At 37.8% G+C, this 18,463-nt stretch overlaps 1 protein-coding gene across 3 annotated transcripts; it reads left to right on the top strand.

Moving 5' to 3' along the window:
- The first annotated feature begins 10,777 nt into the window (after positions 1-10,777).
- Positions 10,778-18,209, top strand: LOC141725043 (uncharacterized). Of its 3 annotated transcripts, none has more exons than XM_074527417.1 (10): positions 10,778-11,308; positions 12,421-12,513; positions 12,694-12,798; positions 13,088-13,203; positions 13,313-13,469; positions 14,385-14,483; positions 14,557-14,685; positions 16,732-16,911; positions 17,185-17,301; positions 17,846-18,209. In XM_074527417.1, the coding sequence occupies exons 1-10, from the start codon at positions 11,015-11,017 to the stop codon at positions 18,008-18,010; spliced, it is 1,455 nt and encodes a 484-aa protein (XP_074383518.1). In that variant the 5' UTR covers positions 10,778-11,014; the 3' UTR covers positions 18,011-18,209. The 3 variants fall into 3 exon arrangements, with proteins under 3 accessions (XP_074383518.1, XP_074383520.1, XP_074383519.1); XM_074527419.1 differs by having other exon boundaries at positions 17,794-17,929; XM_074527418.1 differs by lacking the exon at positions 13,088-13,203 and having other exon boundaries at positions 13,317-13,469.
- Positions 18,210-18,463: the final 254 nt, after the last annotated feature.

Genomic DNA, 18,463 nt, shown 5'->3' on the forward strand with positions numbered 1-18,463 from the left:
TCAAGATGTGAGGAAATTTTCAAACTCTTTATTAATAATGCGCTCCAGTATTAAAAGTGCACCGGTCCCACGGCTACTATGCTCTGTGGGGAATTTATTTGAAAATATGATCCTTCAAATAGTTCTAAGATAGATAGTACATGTACTATCCCCTAGGCTAGGAGGAATTTTATTGCTTCTAGTCTATGATTTGGACACAGCCCTACTTATATCAACTGAAAATATAAAACATAATATGTAAGGGGCCAAAGTCGTGCCTTACTGATAATACTTTCGGAGATGCTCCGTATTCCATGCTCGTGGAACCAACTTCCCTTCCAAGTCTTCAAGGTGATAGGTCCCCTTTCACAAGATTGCTTTTATTTTGTATGGTTCTTCCCAATTAGCTCCAAACACTCCATGCTGGGGATTCTTTGTGTTTGGCATCACCCTCCTGAGTACCAGATCTCCTACCTTCGGCAGCTGTCCCTTTACTTTCTTGTTGTAGTACCTTGCAGCACGTTGTTGATATGTCGTGATCCTTAACTGGGAATTCTCTCTTGTTACTTCCAAAAGATCCAAGTGAAGTCTCTGGTTAATTTCTGCATCCTCCTCCGCGTAACGATCTCTACGAAGCGATCCTGAACCAACTTCCACGGGAACCGTAGCCTCGTACCCGTAAGTGAGCATAAATGGAGATTCTCCAGTAGTAGATCTTGGAGTAGTGTTGTAAGACCACAACACTTTTGGGATTTCTTCAGGGCAATTCCCTTTGCATTCCTCCAGCTTGGTCTTGAGGGTATGCTTTATTATTTTGTTGACAACCTCTATTTGTCCATTTCTCTGAGGATGATAGACTGCTACGAATTCCTTCTTAATCTTCAAATCCTCACATAGTTGTCGCAACTCCTTACTATCAAACTGTTTTCCATTGTAAGAGACAAGTTTGTAAGGAATTCCAAATCTGTATACAATGGAGTTGAACACAAAGTCTTTGATTTTCTTCACAGTGATAGTTGCCAACGGCATAGCCTCTTCCCACTTAGTAAAGTAATCAACTACAACCATTGTATACTTGACATCTTCTTTATCTTTCAGTAATTCCCCAATAAGATCAATCCCCCACATGGAAAATGGCCATGGACTCATCATTGGTATTAAAAGCGTCGCTAACATAGATGAGTAATTTGCAAAGCGTTGGCAGCGATTGCATGCTCTAACGAAATTCCTAGCATCCTCCTTCATCGTAGGCCAATAATAACCTTGGCGTAAAACCTTCATCGCCAACGAGTTACCCCTGAGTGATTACCAAAAAATCCTTCATATAATTACCTCAAGATGTAATTTCCCTCTTCTTCATCGACACATCTGAGCAGCGGTTGATTAAAGCCTCTCTTATATAAAACTTCATCATACACCACATACCTCGCAGCCTGGTAGCGGAGTCGTCAAGCCTTGAATTTATCCTCAGAGATTGTTCCCTTGTGAATGTAGGCAAGAATAGGCGTCATCCATGTCTCCTTGGGAGCCTCATCTACTTGCATCACTTCTACCTCCGGGATACTAGGAATCTCTTGGATTTCTAAGGGTATAGATCCCAACAACACGGCTTCCTGCTGGGATCCCATTTTTTCCAGAGCATCCGCGTTTCCGTTTTTTTCTCACGGTACACATTCCAGTCTAACCTTCATGAACTTTCTAATCATCCGTTGCGTGCACCTCAAGTATAGTTTCGTTCGCGGTTCTCGAGCTTGAAATCCCTCATTTACTTGGTTTACCACTAACCCTGAATCATTTTTCGCGATTAGATTCCGCACTCCCATTTCCAAAGCAATTTTTAGGCCATTAATCAGCACTTCATATTCTGCCTCATTGTTCGTGGCATAGAAGTTAAAGTGGATCGCGCTCATCGGATGATGGCCTTCTATAGATACAAGTACTATGTCCGCACCTGCTCCTCCATTGTTAACTGCCCCATTCACATGCAAAACCCACCATGGGTGCGGAAACTCTTCTAATACTTCTTAGGATGGGACGGATGCAACGCAACCAGAGCCTTTTCATCAATTTCAGAATCAAATTCTAGTAAGAAATCAGCTAGGGCTTGTCCTTTGATTGTTGTGCGAGACATGTATTCCAAGTCAAACTGTCCCAACTCCACAGCCCACTTTAGCATCCTCCCCAACGATTCTGGCTTGTGAAGGACTTTCCACAGAGGATATGATGTACAGACTTCAATTCTATGATCTTGGAAATACGGGCACAACTTCCTTGTTACAAGGATTAGCGCATAGACCAATTTTTCCATGCTGGTGTACCGAGTCTCCGCATCATGCAGCCTCTTATTCACATAATATACCGGTGACTGTTGTGCATCCTCTTCTCTCACCAACACTGCACTGATCGAATACTCTGAAACTACAAGGTATAGGATCAAAGAATCTCCATCCAATGGTTTCGACAACATAGGAGGGTTCCCCAATTGTTCCTTGATCCTTCTGAAAGCTTCCTCACATTCTGGTGTCCATATAAAATCTTTCCCTGCCACTTTAATTGCCTTAAAGAATTCCTTGCATCTGTCGGATGATTTAGACACATATCGATTCAACGCAGCAATTCTTCCGATTAAGCTTTGCACTTGATTTACACTTGTGGGAGACTTCATGTCTAGCAGTGCCTTGATCTTGGCAGAGTTAGCTTCAATCCCCCTATGATTGACAATGAATCCAAGAAATTTTCCTGACTCAACACCGATTACACACTTCTGTGGGTTCAACTTCATGCGAAACCTCCTTAGGATGTTGAACATTTCCATCAGGTGCATGACATGATCATTCGCCTCCTTTGATTTAACCAACATGTCATCTACATATACCTCCTGGTCCTTCCAATCTGATTTTTGAACATCATATTCACCAACCGTTGGTAGGTCGCGCCCGCGTTGATCAATCCAAATGGCATCCCTATATAACAAATAACCCTATATCGGTGATGAAGGATGTATGCTCCTGATCGGGGCCGTTTATTGGAATTTGATTATAACCGGAGTATGCATCAATGAAGCTTAACAAAACATGCCCTGCCGTTGCATCGACCAACTGATCAATTCGTGGGAGTGGAGAACTATCCTTCGGGCAAGCTTTGTTAAGATCTGTGAAATCTACACACGTTCTCCACTTCCCATTTGGTTTTTTCACAAGCACCGAATTTGCGAGCCGCTCGAGGTAGAAAGATTCCTTAATTAGCCCAACTTCCAATAGTTGATCTACCTCCTCCTTTAATGCTATTGCCCTTTCTCCGCTCACTGGGCGAAGCTTTTGTCGTATGTCCGTGTAGTTAGATAAAATGTTCAAACGATGACACATTACTCCCGGGTCAATCCCAACCATGTCTGAATGACTTCATGCCAAGATGTCGAGATTCTTTATTAAAAAACGGGTAAGCCTTTTTCTCATCTCATAACTTAACTGAGATCCCACTTTCAAAATCTTGTTTGGATCATCCTAATCTACTAGAACAGATATCGTGTCCTCAGCTGGCCCTCTTTTCTCAGCAGGCATAGGGATCCTAGGATCCAAATCGAAATCAAAGTTTCGGGGGTCTTCCACTTCCATTCTTGCACTTGAGGGCGCGCCCTTACAAATGGGAGCATCCACCTCAGGGCAAGGCATAGTTCCATGCACTTCAGGTGTGGAGGACGCGTTAAAGGAACATTATTCTTTGACATTGCAAACATGGAGGGTGCATCCTTCTTTTGAGGAGCATCAACCTCACGCTCATTTTCACTCTCCAAGGGCGCATCCTCCCTTTAAGGAGCATCTACCTTGGGATTATTTTTCAGGCTTTAAAAGGTCTCACTCCTCCCTTCCAGCTTTTTTCCATTAATTTCCCTCTGCACAATATTTCCTTCATGATTTACCATGACATCCTCCACACTTCGAATCCTCGAAACATTCCCTAGTATTAGAGCTGGAGCATTGGTCATACGAGTTTCTTTTTTCTTCGGATCCTCCATAAAATAATGAGCGTGAACCTCTCCATTTGGTTTCACTTGAATATCTGTCGCATCTTTATCGAGAAGATTCCTTCATACCTTCTCCTAAAAAATTCCTTAACGGCCTTGTGATAGCAGTCACGTGATTCGTATTGCGACCCCCTCAGACTGGCCACTTCGTTAGGCATTGGGAACTTTATCATCAAGTGATGTATCGAGGTTATCACTCTGAATGCTCGCAGCCAAGGTCTGCCTACCAGCATTTTCAAGTCTATCATTTGGGTAACAGAAAGAGCTCCTTCCCCAAGTGTGACAAGAAGTCTAATAGAGCCCATAACCCTTACTGCTTTTCCAGTAAAACCATAGACATGCGCATCTTCGAAATTCATATCACTATCCGAAAAACCCAATTTCTTGTATGTGCTATAGTACAAGATGTTCGCAGAGCTCCCGTTGTCCAGGAAGACTCGATGCACATTCAGTGGCCCAGTAAGCATAGTTATTACCAACGCGTCATTATGGGGATGATGCACCCATCTTGATTCTCTTTCCCTGAAAGTAATATCAGTAGACTCTCCTTTAAATATTTTCGGGGGTCTATCCTCCAAGCTATGAATGTTGGTGAGTGGTTGGTGTCGCGCTTCTCTTGCATTCCTCTCCAATGCCTAATTAATATCACCAACAAATGAATGTCCCCCAAAAATTGCCCTAATACTCTCAGCTCTTTGGAACTTAACATCGGCTAGCTTCTCATCAACGTCTGCTTGTGGGGGATGCCTTTCATCTTTCCCCTTGTCGTTGTTTCCTCTGCATCGATTCACCTTGTCAATCCACTCTCCCAGATATCCAGCCTTGATCAACTCTTCAATTTCATCTTTTAGGTGACGACATTCGTGGGTATCGTGACCGGTAGACTCAAGGTACTCATAATATTTTTTCTTGTCTCTACTCTTCCATGAGGTCAGACGGTGTGGTTTCTAAAAGATTCCTCTGTCCTTGTTTACTTCAAAGATATGATCAATAGATTTCTCCAGGGGAGTATAATTGCTTACCCTCTTTTCATAATTCGACGGTGGACTCCACTCTCTCTGTACGTTCATGGCATTCACCCTATTAGGACTCTGAGCATTTCGCCGATACTCTGGACTCGCAGACCTATCTCTCCTCTTAGTTCGCCCCTTTGAGTTATTGGTATTATCATTCTTTTTTATCTCGACAAGCGATTGCTCAATTTCCTTGAAGGACTCAGCCTGCGCAAGTATATCAGCTAACGACATAGGGTCTTTTCCTTGCAAGTGTTTCCAGAAATTTGTTCCCACGCGCAGACCAGCTATAAGAAGTATTTTCAGCATCTCGTCAGTTGCGCCTCTCACCACAGTAGACTCTGCATTTAATCTTTTGAAGTATGAGGTCCAACTTTTTCCTTCCTTCTGTTTCACATTGGCCAGTATGGTAACAAACGGCGTATACTTCACCGCGCTTGGAACTGTGTCAAAAATAAGGTTTTCTTTTGTTCCCATGATGTGATAATCCTCGAGCCAAGTTTCTGGAACCACTGTTGAGCATATTCTCTAAAAATAGCTGCCAAAAGATGGCATTGTGCTAAGTTAGGTACTTGATATACATCCATTTCAATGTTGAAGCATCCCAAGAATTCCTCGGGATAGTAATTTCCATGAAAGCACAAGTCATTGGTCGTGTTCATGTATCCAACGGGTAGCTGCGCTTCCCTTATAGCAGTAGAGAAGGGGTATGTGGCTTGTGCAGTTGCTATAACCCTACCTCCTTCAAGATGGTTGAGAAACCTTTTAAGATCATCCATATTAAACATTCCTACTCCAGGAATGGTTTGAACGTTGAGTTGTTGGGGTTGTTCAACAACCTGTTGTTGTTCCCCTTGGTTACCCCCCGGGTGTACCGGTGGATTTTGTTGCCCTTCACCATGAGGCTGTGGTTGTGGTATGTTGCCATCTCGATTTTGAACATCCCCTTGTGCACGAGGTTCCTCCTGGCCATGTCTCGGCATTTCATCATTATTTTGCAACCTTTCTTGAATTCGGACGTCGTCCCTGTCATGAGGATGCTTCCTGGATCCATTGCCCTTAGCACTGTGAGAAGCTATAGGAACAATGACTGGGGCTTCTTCAGTTGAGGGCGCACCCTCTCATCTCCCATTATATGGCGCCCTTCCATGCTGGTTTCTCATCCTTCCCCGTCCATTCCTTTAATAGCCTCGGCCGTAATTTCCAAACCTTTCATGTGGAGGGGCACGCTCATGTTTGCGGTGCCGCACCCTATCATCCCTTGGATATATAAGGGACACACGCGTTATATCACATGGCTTCGATTCTCTACCGTTTCTTTCCTTTTTCCATTCTAGCAGCAACATCCTCAAATCGTCATCTTTCAACCTTATGCCAAGTCTCCTCTTCAGGGTTGAAAAATCTCTTATTTCCTCATCTTGGTTCTGGATATTCTCCGCACGACGACGCTCATCCACCGTACGTCCATACCTATGCAGATGCGGGATAACCTGATTTTCGATACGAGGCCTCTCTCTTCCATCAGTATCCTCATCGATAAGCTCCACAATGGGCTCGACGTCATCAGAGTATTCCAAGCGTCGCGGAGTGACTCGCAGGTTTCCTTCATTGGCTTGGCCGTGAACATCCTGGGTATCTCCTTCGACCACGGGAGCTTTCCACACGGCGTGTCCATGGCGGGGTAAACGACGACCCCTCCTTATTTTGCGACGCTCCACCGTGCTCAACCTTGATTTAAAATTATTCATAGTAGTGTCCCCCATGCGATATAACTACTCCAAGATAGCAGCGTTGCTGATGAGAACTGGTGGTGTTCCTCCCACATCTGGAGCTCACGGAGGATCCGCTATATTTCTGGGTACGTCGGGTTCATGGCGAGTGTAACCTCCCTCGCCGTCTCCTTCAGATCTACTATCACTTTCATCGTAAGAACTTTCATCATGATCGTAAGACATCTTTTCCTCCTAAGATTATGATCCTGATCAGCACCCCTCCTTCTAGCGCCAATTTGTTGACGGAGGAATCTGGTAAAAACAAAGTTTGGGGTTTCTCACCGGAACCAAGATCTGTGACGGTGGTTCTTTGCCGGAAAATCATGCGGTGTGTGGTGGTTGTATGTTGATTATCGGCTGAGATTGATTAGGGCAAGTGGTGTCTACTTTTTAGCTCTCACCTTCTTACCCCTCTCAATGTGGTATAACATTTACAAGATTCCAGAATGTACTTACCCTTTATATAGGGATTAAGCCTGACGTAGTTCTTGGGGAACAAGAAATCTAATAGTCTTAGACTTCTCATTCCTAGGCCCGGTAGAAGTCCCTCCAGAATCCATCTTCCGCTAGCTTTAGGAATGTTCAACTATGAGGCCCAACCGCAAAGGCCCAAGGCTCGCCCATAATCGTAGGACTTCACGGATAGTGCATCTCCCTCCGCAAGGATAACACTCCGCTACAACTATCTCCCTTGATTTACGAACGTAAGTATAGTCACGGTTCACCCCAAATATTGGATGCGTCTCTGTCCCTCGAATGAGGATAACCCACCAGATAGCAGGACAGGTGATCCCAAGCTCTTGGGTGCAAAGTGCAGGATGACTCCAAAGTTCTCCAACTAGGACACCCGTTGAATACAAGAACAGAGTTCCCAAAGCACACACCAAAGTTAACCCCGCATCCCTAACGAGGGCACCTGTTGATTATAAGAGGAGACCTTCAATCATCAGACATACCCCTGGAGTCCTTCAAGCTTTTCACGAATATCCCCCTCCTTGACCGTCTCAAGGAGGAAATATTTCAAAGAGTACCTGCAATAAATATATTAGTGAAAAAAATCCCCATTCTTCTTTCCATGTTTGCCTTGTCCTTGAAATGTCCCTGTTTGCCTTATCCTAGATGAGGACAAGCTCAACTATCCCAAAGTATGCATCTCCCAAGGACAGGACGCGTCCTCTTCTTGTGGAATGCACACATTTCCCTTGTATTGCAACCTTCACATGTGGATAATCTACCTTGTCAATTTTACCCATGTAAGGCGCGCCTTGAGCTCTGGACGCGTCCTAGACGCATTGAGATTTCCTCCACGTCCCTTGGCATGGCAACCTTGACTTCAAACGACCCAAATCACACAGTCCATTCAATGTTGGATGCGTCCTATATACAGAGGGTGCGTCCTCCCTTAGTACATTGCAGCCTACAACTTAATCATTTATCTTTTTGCCCTAATTCTATTCCAATTGGCCCATTTTTGACCCGAAATGACCCGATGCCAAATTCTGGCTATAACAGAGTCTAATTTTAATTAGTTGATATTGTTCATTGCACATGCCTAACTGTTTGTAAAATTGACACCTTCCTAACTAAATGACTTTTAAGTGGTTTACATATCCAAATTCATGCAACCATATGTTCATCTTTTTGGAATTTAAACAAGGAAAATACTGCAAAAGAAGGTACATTGAAAGATGTTGAAGCCTTGAACATCAACTTCACCCTTAAGCATTAGCTCCTCCATTCATATATGTTTGAGTGAGGACAATACATGAAATAAAAGCAATAATTAATCATGTAATTTACTGCTTAGAACCTAAACAAGAATTGTTAAATACATTTAGTCTGATAACTAGATAAAAGATTAGCATCATGCTCAAATTAGCTACATCGCACATAAAAAATGTAGCATTGTCAATTACATCCACCATAAAAAAGAACATCATAGCCTTTCTGTTTAAGCCTCTCCAGGAACGGGGAGTTCTCTATTGCCTTCTTGTGTACATCTCTTGTGATATCTGAGCATGTCAGCAAAAATATCTAATGTTTATATATTGTAATGTGAATATAAAATAATAGAAACTTGCAGATTTGCAGGTGATTAATGCATAAATATAAGTAGGGGGATGCATCATTATTGGTGTGTAAATTTTGTACCATTTTAATCTTATATCCCAAAGTTATTCTATAGTAGAAATTATTCAATTTATACCTTAATAAAATTATTCATTTTAATTGGCGGTGTACATTTATAAGCTGTTAAATTTACTAAACTGGTAATATTATAGTTGACAAGTTTGTTGTACATTTGATTTAAATCCATTAGTGTCTCTGATTTAAATCTTTTGGCAGTTTTATATAGGTTTCATGTTTGAAAATCAGTACAAATTGCTTGTTAGAGCAAGAAACAAAGTACAAGAGGTCAACCATGTAGTTTAATGGCTATGATCACAAGTCCCTAGAGTGTTGACGTGCACATTTATTAAACTTTAATTCAAACTTTTTAATTATTTACATGTTTTAATGATGTGAAAAACTTTTAGAAATATCTCTCTCGTCCAGAAGTTTGGTGGAAGTATGTATTCCTAGAAGAGAATGGCTGAATGTGTAAACGATGCCATTAGGAAGTCACGTGATTCTTGTTAAGCAGGTCGTGGCCTGTGAAATTATCATTTTTTACATTATTGTTCCTTAATGCACATGATTCTCACTAATGAGACTAGGTGCTTAAGGTGTCAGACAGTAACGGCAAGGGACGAAACTTTCCTAGATCTGAGCCTTGATATAGAACAAAACAGTTTTATCACAAGCTGCTTGAAAAAAATTAGTTCTACTGAGACTCTCAATGTCGAAGATAAATTATTTGGTGACAAGTACTGCATGTATCTGATCTTGTCTTTGCCTTTAAACTATTGGGACTACTTTATAGAATATTTCTATTTACGCGTCCCTGCAACTGCAGTTTCAAGAAGCGAAGAAGAGGATGAAGATAAAGAAAACACCTCTACCTGACAATGGTATTCTATTTATCGGACAAGACCCAACTTCTTAGTCGGATGGATTATTTTTACAATTATATTTACATCCTTTTATCGTTTTTAATTTTAGATTAAGCTGTTTCACTTTTTTAAAAATATAATGTATTTGGTGTGCTTGGTTTGAAACTATATATCAAGCTATGTACTTTGACAGTGGTGTATTTTGGTAAATATTGCCTGTGTTTGGTATTATTTGGTAATGAAATGAAAATTTTATATATTTTTGGGATATGCAACTTTATAAAAAAAGTGCAAACCAGCTGGGGCTCACATGTGGGGCCCACAATATTATACTGATAGCTCAAACCCTGTTGTAACATTGGTCAAGTCCTATTGTAACTTTGGTTGGTGTTGTAATAAAATATTTCTATAACAGATAAGCATGGGTTGCAATAGGGTGTGTCGAGTTTGTAATAAAGTTCTTTCCCAACGGCTAAAATTGAAACCCCAAAAAAGCGTTGCAATAGCGTTTTTTGCACCCGTAGCAACGGTTTTTTAGCCCTTAGTAACGGTTTCTTGGGGTTGCAGAATCCAATTTATGGCGTAGTGTAATAACCGGAATGTGGTATAATATGGTTCAACGGTTATTCTCTAATTTTGGTTATTAAAAAATAAATAAATAGTATTATATATCCGCTAATTTACTAAATTATTAAACTACTACACACATACTTTACTTATCCAACTAAACTACAAGCACAACTTATCTTATTATTAAAAAAATAGCCTTATATATCAGTTAAACTACTAGATATAGTGTATTTATCCTACTAAACTACAATCACATGTTTTCCTATTATTTTTTTATAATTTATTATTATTGTATAATTATATAAATATTTTAAAATTATAATATAACGGGATAAATAAAAATTTAAACTATTAACGAGAACCCATGCATACTACGAAAGTCAATAGAAATGTAAAAAAATCAGAAATCAGAATTTTATAGAATGATCGACAAGGATGAGAAGAAACCTCCGGGCTTCGTGAAAGGAAAAATGAAAAACACCCCCACTCTCATCACTCCATCAGTGATCAGTCATCACTAAAACACAAATCCCAATTCATTTATTTTCTCCTCCCAATCTTTTTTATTTATAATCATAATTATTATATATTTAAAACCCTCCTCTCTTCCCCCAATCATATAGGAGAGTAATCAATTCTCTCCTTGAGATCTTAAATTCAACAATGGTGAAAAAGCAAGTCCCCGATTGGCTCAACAGTTCGCTCTGGTCCACCACTCCCCCACCCCCACGTAATCCTTCTCCTCCGCCTTCTTCCTCCGTCCCCGCCGTCCCTGACCGGAAACCTGTTGTGGTGCCGGCGATTAAACCTCCGGAGCCTGTTAAGGTTGAGATTAGAGATCCATTGCGTGATGGTGTTAGTAGTACTAGTAGTGTTTATCATGATTTTAATGGGACGCCTTCTCCCACTTCTTCCACTCTCGAAGATGTTTCCAAACAGGCCTTGCTTTTGCAGGAGGTTTATTACCTCTCTCTCTCTCTCTCTCTCTCTCTCTCTCTCTCTCTCTCTCTCTCTCTCTCTCTCTCTCTCTCTCTCTCTTTCCCGTCTCCCTGTCTCTGTCTCTCTCTCTCTATCTCTCTCTCTCTCTCTCTCCTGTATCTCTGTCTCTCTCTGTGTCTCTCTCCTCTCTCTCTCTCTCTCTCAGTTCTTCGATGCCTTTGTTACCTGATTTTGAATTGTGTGAGGAATTGTTTATAATATTTTAGTTAACGAATAGTGCAAAGAACTCTAGTGTATAAACTAGCACGAATGAATTGAAATTCACACTTTATTCCAGTTTTCGGATATTGATGTTCTTCTAGTTTAGAACAAGTCCAATGCATTGCTAAAGTTGGTTACTTTGGTTCCATTCTATAATTCGGTATCAAATGCTAAAAAATGCAACTTCAAAGGGGTTGTATAAAGGCGATACATTAGCATTGCATCGGACTTGCTCTGATAGACTTTGTTGGAGTTGGACAATTGAGTTCTACTTTCCTTTCTAGTTTTGAATATGAGCTTTGAAATTGATTGTAGAGGCAAACTTGTATTTTCAAAATGCCGAAGGTTTATTTAGTGTAAAATCCGTCGTAGATTCATCTCTTAGTATATATTACTAGATATGTTTTATGTTGGTCATGAGGACAAGACTGATTACTCAGTGACGATGGACCTCTAAGGCTTTAACTAATATAATGGTGTATTTATGGAAATCTTATGCTCTTTCACTGATTCAAACAATTGGATACGCTTAAAGTCGTAATTTTCTTTTTATTCTCGTTTTTCGTTGTCAATGTTTTTTTTACTTATATCTGATATTAGGAAGAGAGCTTAATGAAGAAAGTAAGGAGTATGTTGTTTGAGTTTGAATTGATTTTGATGAGAAAATACATGGAAACCATTTAATCAAACTTACAATCCTGTAGTTTGTATAAGCAGTAAGAATAGGATGTAACTGATGATTAAAAGGCGCATCATATCTAGAAGTTGGAAATAGAGAATTTCTGTTTCTCAATTAGTGCAATAATTTTTTTTCATTCTTATATTTCTTTTTCCCTTATCATTGATAAATTTGTTTGTACTAAATGTAGATTTCAAACAAGCTTATCAGTCTCAGTGAGTTGCGGAGACTAGCATCACAGGGTATACCAGATGGTGCCGGTGTCCGAAGTACTGTGTGGAAGGTATTCTATCCTTTGTGCTTTAACTATTTTGATATTAGTATACTTATGTTGAGGCATAGTTCAATTGCATTTTAAAAAAATTGGAAATTGAATAACATACATTTTACACTATTTAGCTGTGTTTTAACTTTGAGTATAATTTTCACTGTTTGCAACTTGCTGATATATAAGTTGTTACAGTTACTATTGGGGTATCTCCCTAATGATCGGGGGCTTTGGCCTTCAGAATTGGCCAAGAAGAGGTCCCAGTACAAAAATTTCAAAGATGAACTTTTGATGAATCCTGTAAGTTTCGCTTCGTTAATCACACATCTATTTGGTTGGTCGTGATCTACAGGTAGTTTATGATATAATATGGAACTATATTTAAATACTGTGGAATTGGACTTAAAGTGATTTTGTTGTTCATGGTGACCAATGGGACTGCTGTTCCCAATCTATTAATACCCTTTTGAAACATTTTTATTTTTCAGTTTTCATGTCTAAGTGCTCACTTTACAATGCTCTGGCTTGCTATTAAAATACAAGTTAATATACTATTTATGTAATAGAAGTGTTTATCTATTGGACCTAGGGATATTACAGCCAATATCATATGATGTCTTCTGTTGTACATGATAAATGGTGGTGGTGTTGTTTTCCTAGTAAGACAACTTCTTTTCCTGGCTGCAAAATTTATTTTCATTTGTAGTAAGTTCGGTATCTTTTTCGGATTGACACTTGAGACTAAATTCAATCTAATGTAATTAAATAATGCATTACTGTGTTATTTGTTGGTATCTGAACGTTTTATGGCTAGTCAGTCAGAAATTGCAAGGAAGAAGGATAACTCTATCAGTGTAGACTACGATGAACCAAGTAGTGAAGGCAAAGGCTTACTCTCGAGATCAAAAATTACTCATGACGAGCACCCTCTAAGCCTTGGGACAACAAGTGCCTGGAACAAGTTCTTCCAGGTATCATCTTACCCCTCATGTAGCCTCAGATATCGGCGGTGCAGAACTACAAAACTTAAGAAGTGACATTTTATTGGTTTTCATCACTGTCTATATATTTTAACAAGATCTGGGAATTTAGACTTTTTCTTTGGGAGAAGTAGCATCCAGATAGTGGGGACCTTTTGGTAGGGGTATTAAATTCTTTTTAAGCAATTAATATCAGCTTCATTAATACTAATATCTTTGGGGAACTTTTGGTAGGGATATTAAATTGTTTTTAAGCAATTAATATCAACTTCATTAATACTAATATCTTTGCAATATTCAGGAAAATCTCACCGACAGTTCTAGTTTCTAAATTTTCTAAAAGAGTTGAAAATGATTCCATCTGGGTACATACTAGACCGAGTAGATTTACATCCTGGGTATCCGTTCCTCTATTCTGATTACCTGCTAAATATGATTCATAATTTGGACCAGATACTCTAGTGTCTAGTTGGCTGGTGAAATTGACAAGATGATCACCGAAAACCTAATGATCCAAATTTATACTGAAAGAAATCTATGTAGGTAGTATTAAATAAAAATTATGCCACCTTAGTTTCAGTAGCTCAATTACAGTCGCTTCTTTTGGGCACATAAAAACTTGATGCTGCTAAGTAGATTGTGTGGATCTCCCATGTAGGTATTTCTTACACTCTAATCATAAACTTCTTGCCTAATCCTCAGTGTGTTGGTATAGTCAATGTTTCACCTGTATACTATTTATTATGTTTGGTGTAGAGTGCCAACTGCTATTTGTCTAAGCTGTGCAGTATCACATATGGGAAAATAGATCATACCTATTAAATTGCAAATTAGCTGTTTGTACTATTGTCAGATATTCCTAGGCGATAGAAGCTGTCTAAACTGAATTAAATCATTGCTTTGTAGGACACTGAGATCATTGAACAGATTGACCGGGATGTGATGCGTACTCATCCTGACCTTCATTTTTTCTCTGGAGACACACCGTTTGCAAAATCTAATCAGGCAAGCCTAGTTATGTATTTATTAAACCAATGTTTAAATGAACAATCTGTTCTGATACTTATCTTACTTCCAGGAGGCACTGCGAAGTATATTGATCATATTTGCCAAGTTAAATCCTGGTATAAGATATGTCCAAGGAATGAATGAAGTACTAGCACCCTTGTTTTATGTGTTCAGAAACGACCCTATCGAGGAAAATGCAGTAAGTGACATGACATCTCTTGATGCTTTAGGTAATTAGGTTCAACAATGTTACATAAATTTAATTCCAAATAGCACTTGTCTATTTTACATGCTTGGGCTTGGCCCATGCCTGTTCTCAAATTTTCTTTTTATAGCATGGAACAATTTGTGTACCCTGTTTTTGAGTTTGTCTGAATCCATTTCACAACTGTTTACTAGTCAAGTTTTCTTGTTAGTTTGTTTAATATTTAATTTGATTAAATACTTTATATGCATGTTCATGTGTTATTTGTGCATTTAAAGTTATATATGTATGTGTATAACTATATATTACTGTTAATATTGAAGTTGAAGTTACTCTTCATGATAGCTTCTGTATGTTGGACTCTTCAAGTATGGGCACTTTCATCACTGGCTATCATTTCCGTAAATAGTCTGAAATCATATTGTAGCTCACTAGCTCTCAGGGTAGAATATACGCGGATTATATTCTGATAGATTCATTAAGAGCATTTTCAGAGTTATAGTGGAGCCATCACAAACTAGGCTTCTTAAGTTCTGATGTATAATGTTTGAACAATAATTTGCAAGATTGCCTCTTTAACTCTTCGTTTATTAGTGTTTGGTCTGGGTTGGTCAATGGCCATCAAGTTGAAAAAAGTTTTGTTGATGAACTTGGTATGTTTATAGGAATGAGGATTGTATCTTTTTAAATTACTAGTAATATAGTATGTGCTTCGCACACAGGAATTCTTTGTCATATATAAAATTAATTTTAAATATTTATCGATATTTAATATCACACTTTTAAAATACATACAAATATATTTATATTAATAGAGCTATATTAATATATCATATTAGTATATTTGGAATAGCATATTTTTTAATCTCCAACATACTTAAAACTCTAGCATATAATATTTTCGATCAGTCATACAATATTTTCGATGATACATGAAATTATCCTACAATATATTCAATGGAATGGAATTATTAGATATGCAACAATCTCACGTTAATTTTTTTAAAGTCTTAATTTTAAAATTTATTAAAAATATAAATATGTATAATTGATTTAGTAATTTATTGTTTATTAAAATAAGATTATAAAATCTTTTGAATGTAATTTTCATAAATATATAAATTTATTTTATCTAATTTTATATAATTTATTTTACTTGATGATACCTCATTGAGCCCTATCCCATTTCTTTTACATGAAACTATTATTTGTATGATTGTTAAAAGAAAGTTTAGTTTTGAAAATATCAAATAAAAGAAATACTAATTTTTTTTATCGAGTACAAAAACACCTCTACTACAATAAGTCTACATTTTGAGTGTATTTAATGTAATAGTATAATTTGTGTTCTCAACGGTTCATCTTGCAATTTGTAGTTCCAAAATTATTGTTATTATAATCATTGAAATACATTTTAAATATAAAAATAAGATTAAAGAATGCATGTGTTTATTTTTTTTTATCAAGTACAAAAATTACTCATACAATAAAATCAGTATCTACTGTACTTGTCCTCCCAAATTCTTCGAGATAGAGAACAATGAGAAAAATGACCTTAAATTTTGTTGTACGAATCCGTAATCAATAATTTATATTTTAGATGATAAAATTAAATCATTTATTTGTCTATATAATTTTGCTGATGAGTGAGATTTTTAGATACCAAAAAGAGCTAACTTTTATTTAGCTAGAGTAGAAGATAATTATAAGTTAAAATTTTAGAGGTGAGGTGCTACGTAAATCATGTAATCCAACTTGGTTGCTTATGCAATTAGAGATAAAGTATTTTTCTTGTTCGATTATTTTTAAAAGAGGTATAATTTATATTTAAAATATTTATAAATTAAATATCTACTTTTTCAGTCATGAATATACAGAGGTTTCTTGACGATCTATTGTGTTTTTATTATAATAAAATATCGCAAAAATTATATAGAAATATTCTTAATAGTAAGTTTGAAAATTAAATTTTTTATTATAATAAGTTTGCATCTTTTTAAATTATATGTTTACCAGATTTTTTTTTTCAAACTTGTGCAGACCTCCGCGGAAGCAGACACATTCTTTTGTTTTGTGGAACTGATAAGTGGGTTCCGCGACAATTTCTGTCAGCAGCTTGACAATAGCGTGGTGGGGATACGATCGACGATTACAAAGTTATCTCAGCTTCTGAAAGAACATGATGAAGAACTATGGCGTCATCTTGAGGTCACAACTAAAGTAAGAAACACTTGTCTCCACTCCTTACAGTTTTGAAGTTTCTCGTTGCTCAGATACTAACTTCTAAAACAAGAGTTGCACCGTATTTTTGACCAATTTCTTCCACAACCATTTTATTCCTGTTACGATAGCTGCTATAGCATGCGAAAAATTAAACCAGATCTATGACCAATATCCTCTTCCGTGATCCTCCAGTCCTATATGTTGTGGGTTTTATAAGTGATAACATTATGGTGTTTCCTGATTCTGATTCTGATTTTATTAATATGGCAGGTAAATCCCCAGTTCTATGCATTCAGATGGATTACTCTCCTACTGACCCAAGAATTCACTTTTGCGGACAGTCTTCACATTTGGGATACACTCTTGAGTGATCCTGAAGGTCCGCAGGTGAGTAAAAAATCCATCTCTCCTTCTACCTATTGAGTTGTATTTGATTATTTATCAAGTACATCTATTGAATGTTATGCTCTCTTGATTATAAGATTCATAATCTGTGATATAGTCCGGATAAATTCATATTTTTCTCATGGTAATAGTAAAATGTCGAGAATGCTAGGTAGCTCACTGCTGTGGAAATCATCAGCTGAAGTAGTACATAAATTGTAACAGGACGTATTATTGTAGGGCCGCCTTGATAGAAAATCAGCTGTTAACTGTCCTGTCTGTCTTTCATTGAGAATTCAGATAGCTGCTTTTGTCCCAAACTAGGTTGGCTTTAATTGAATCTCAAACGTATAAGCTTGAAAGTTTTAAAGTGAATAGAATTGAAAGAAATTTATAGTAAATGTGGAGAAATAAAAATTATAAACAATTAATAAATGCATACAATTAAATTCCATAAGCATTTGTATAGCTCTTATACTTGTATTTTGATGGCAGAAGTACTACAAGCAAGCTGATATAAAACTATAATATGCCCTGGGAATTGCAGGAGACTTTGCTTCGTGTTTGCTGTGCAATGCTCATTCTTGTGCGGAGGCGTTTACTTGCTGGTGACTTTACTTCTAATATCAAGTTACTGCAAAATTATCCATCAACAAACATTAGCCACTTGTTGTATGTTGCCAACAAGTTGCGTTCTCATCCAGTTGGATAGGTTCTAAAATATTTTGCTTCTCAAAACATTCTTGTAGTGTACGTGATATGGGTTAGGTATTCTTGTAGTTAGGTGGTTGTAAATGTCAAGAAATTTCTGTCTTCCTTGCTATAATTGATTGGGTATAGCAGTATAGACTGGCAGTAAACCATATTTTTAGTTGTAATACTAAATCACCTCTGTGTCAGATTTTCATTCACTCTGTTACACTCTAAATCTGTCAAGATGATTATTCATTGTGTTACAATGTGTATGTTTGGCTACAATGCGAAAGTGCTTAAATGGGCGGAAATGACATTTGGACTTTTACCTGACTGTTTGGGAAAAATGACAAACGCTCGTATTTAGCCCTTGAAACGCTAAAAAGTGAATGTTAAAGATGTGGTACTTTCTCATTTCAGTCCTGTTTCATGTTTTACAAATATCAGAACAAACATCCAGACAATTGTAATC

Source organism: Apium graveolens, chromosome 5 (genome assembly GCF_009905375.1).
Source record: "Apium graveolens cultivar Ventura chromosome 5, ASM990537v1, whole genome shotgun sequence".
Lineage (NCBI taxonomy): Eukaryota > Viridiplantae > Streptophyta > Magnoliopsida > Apiales > Apiaceae > Apium > Apium graveolens.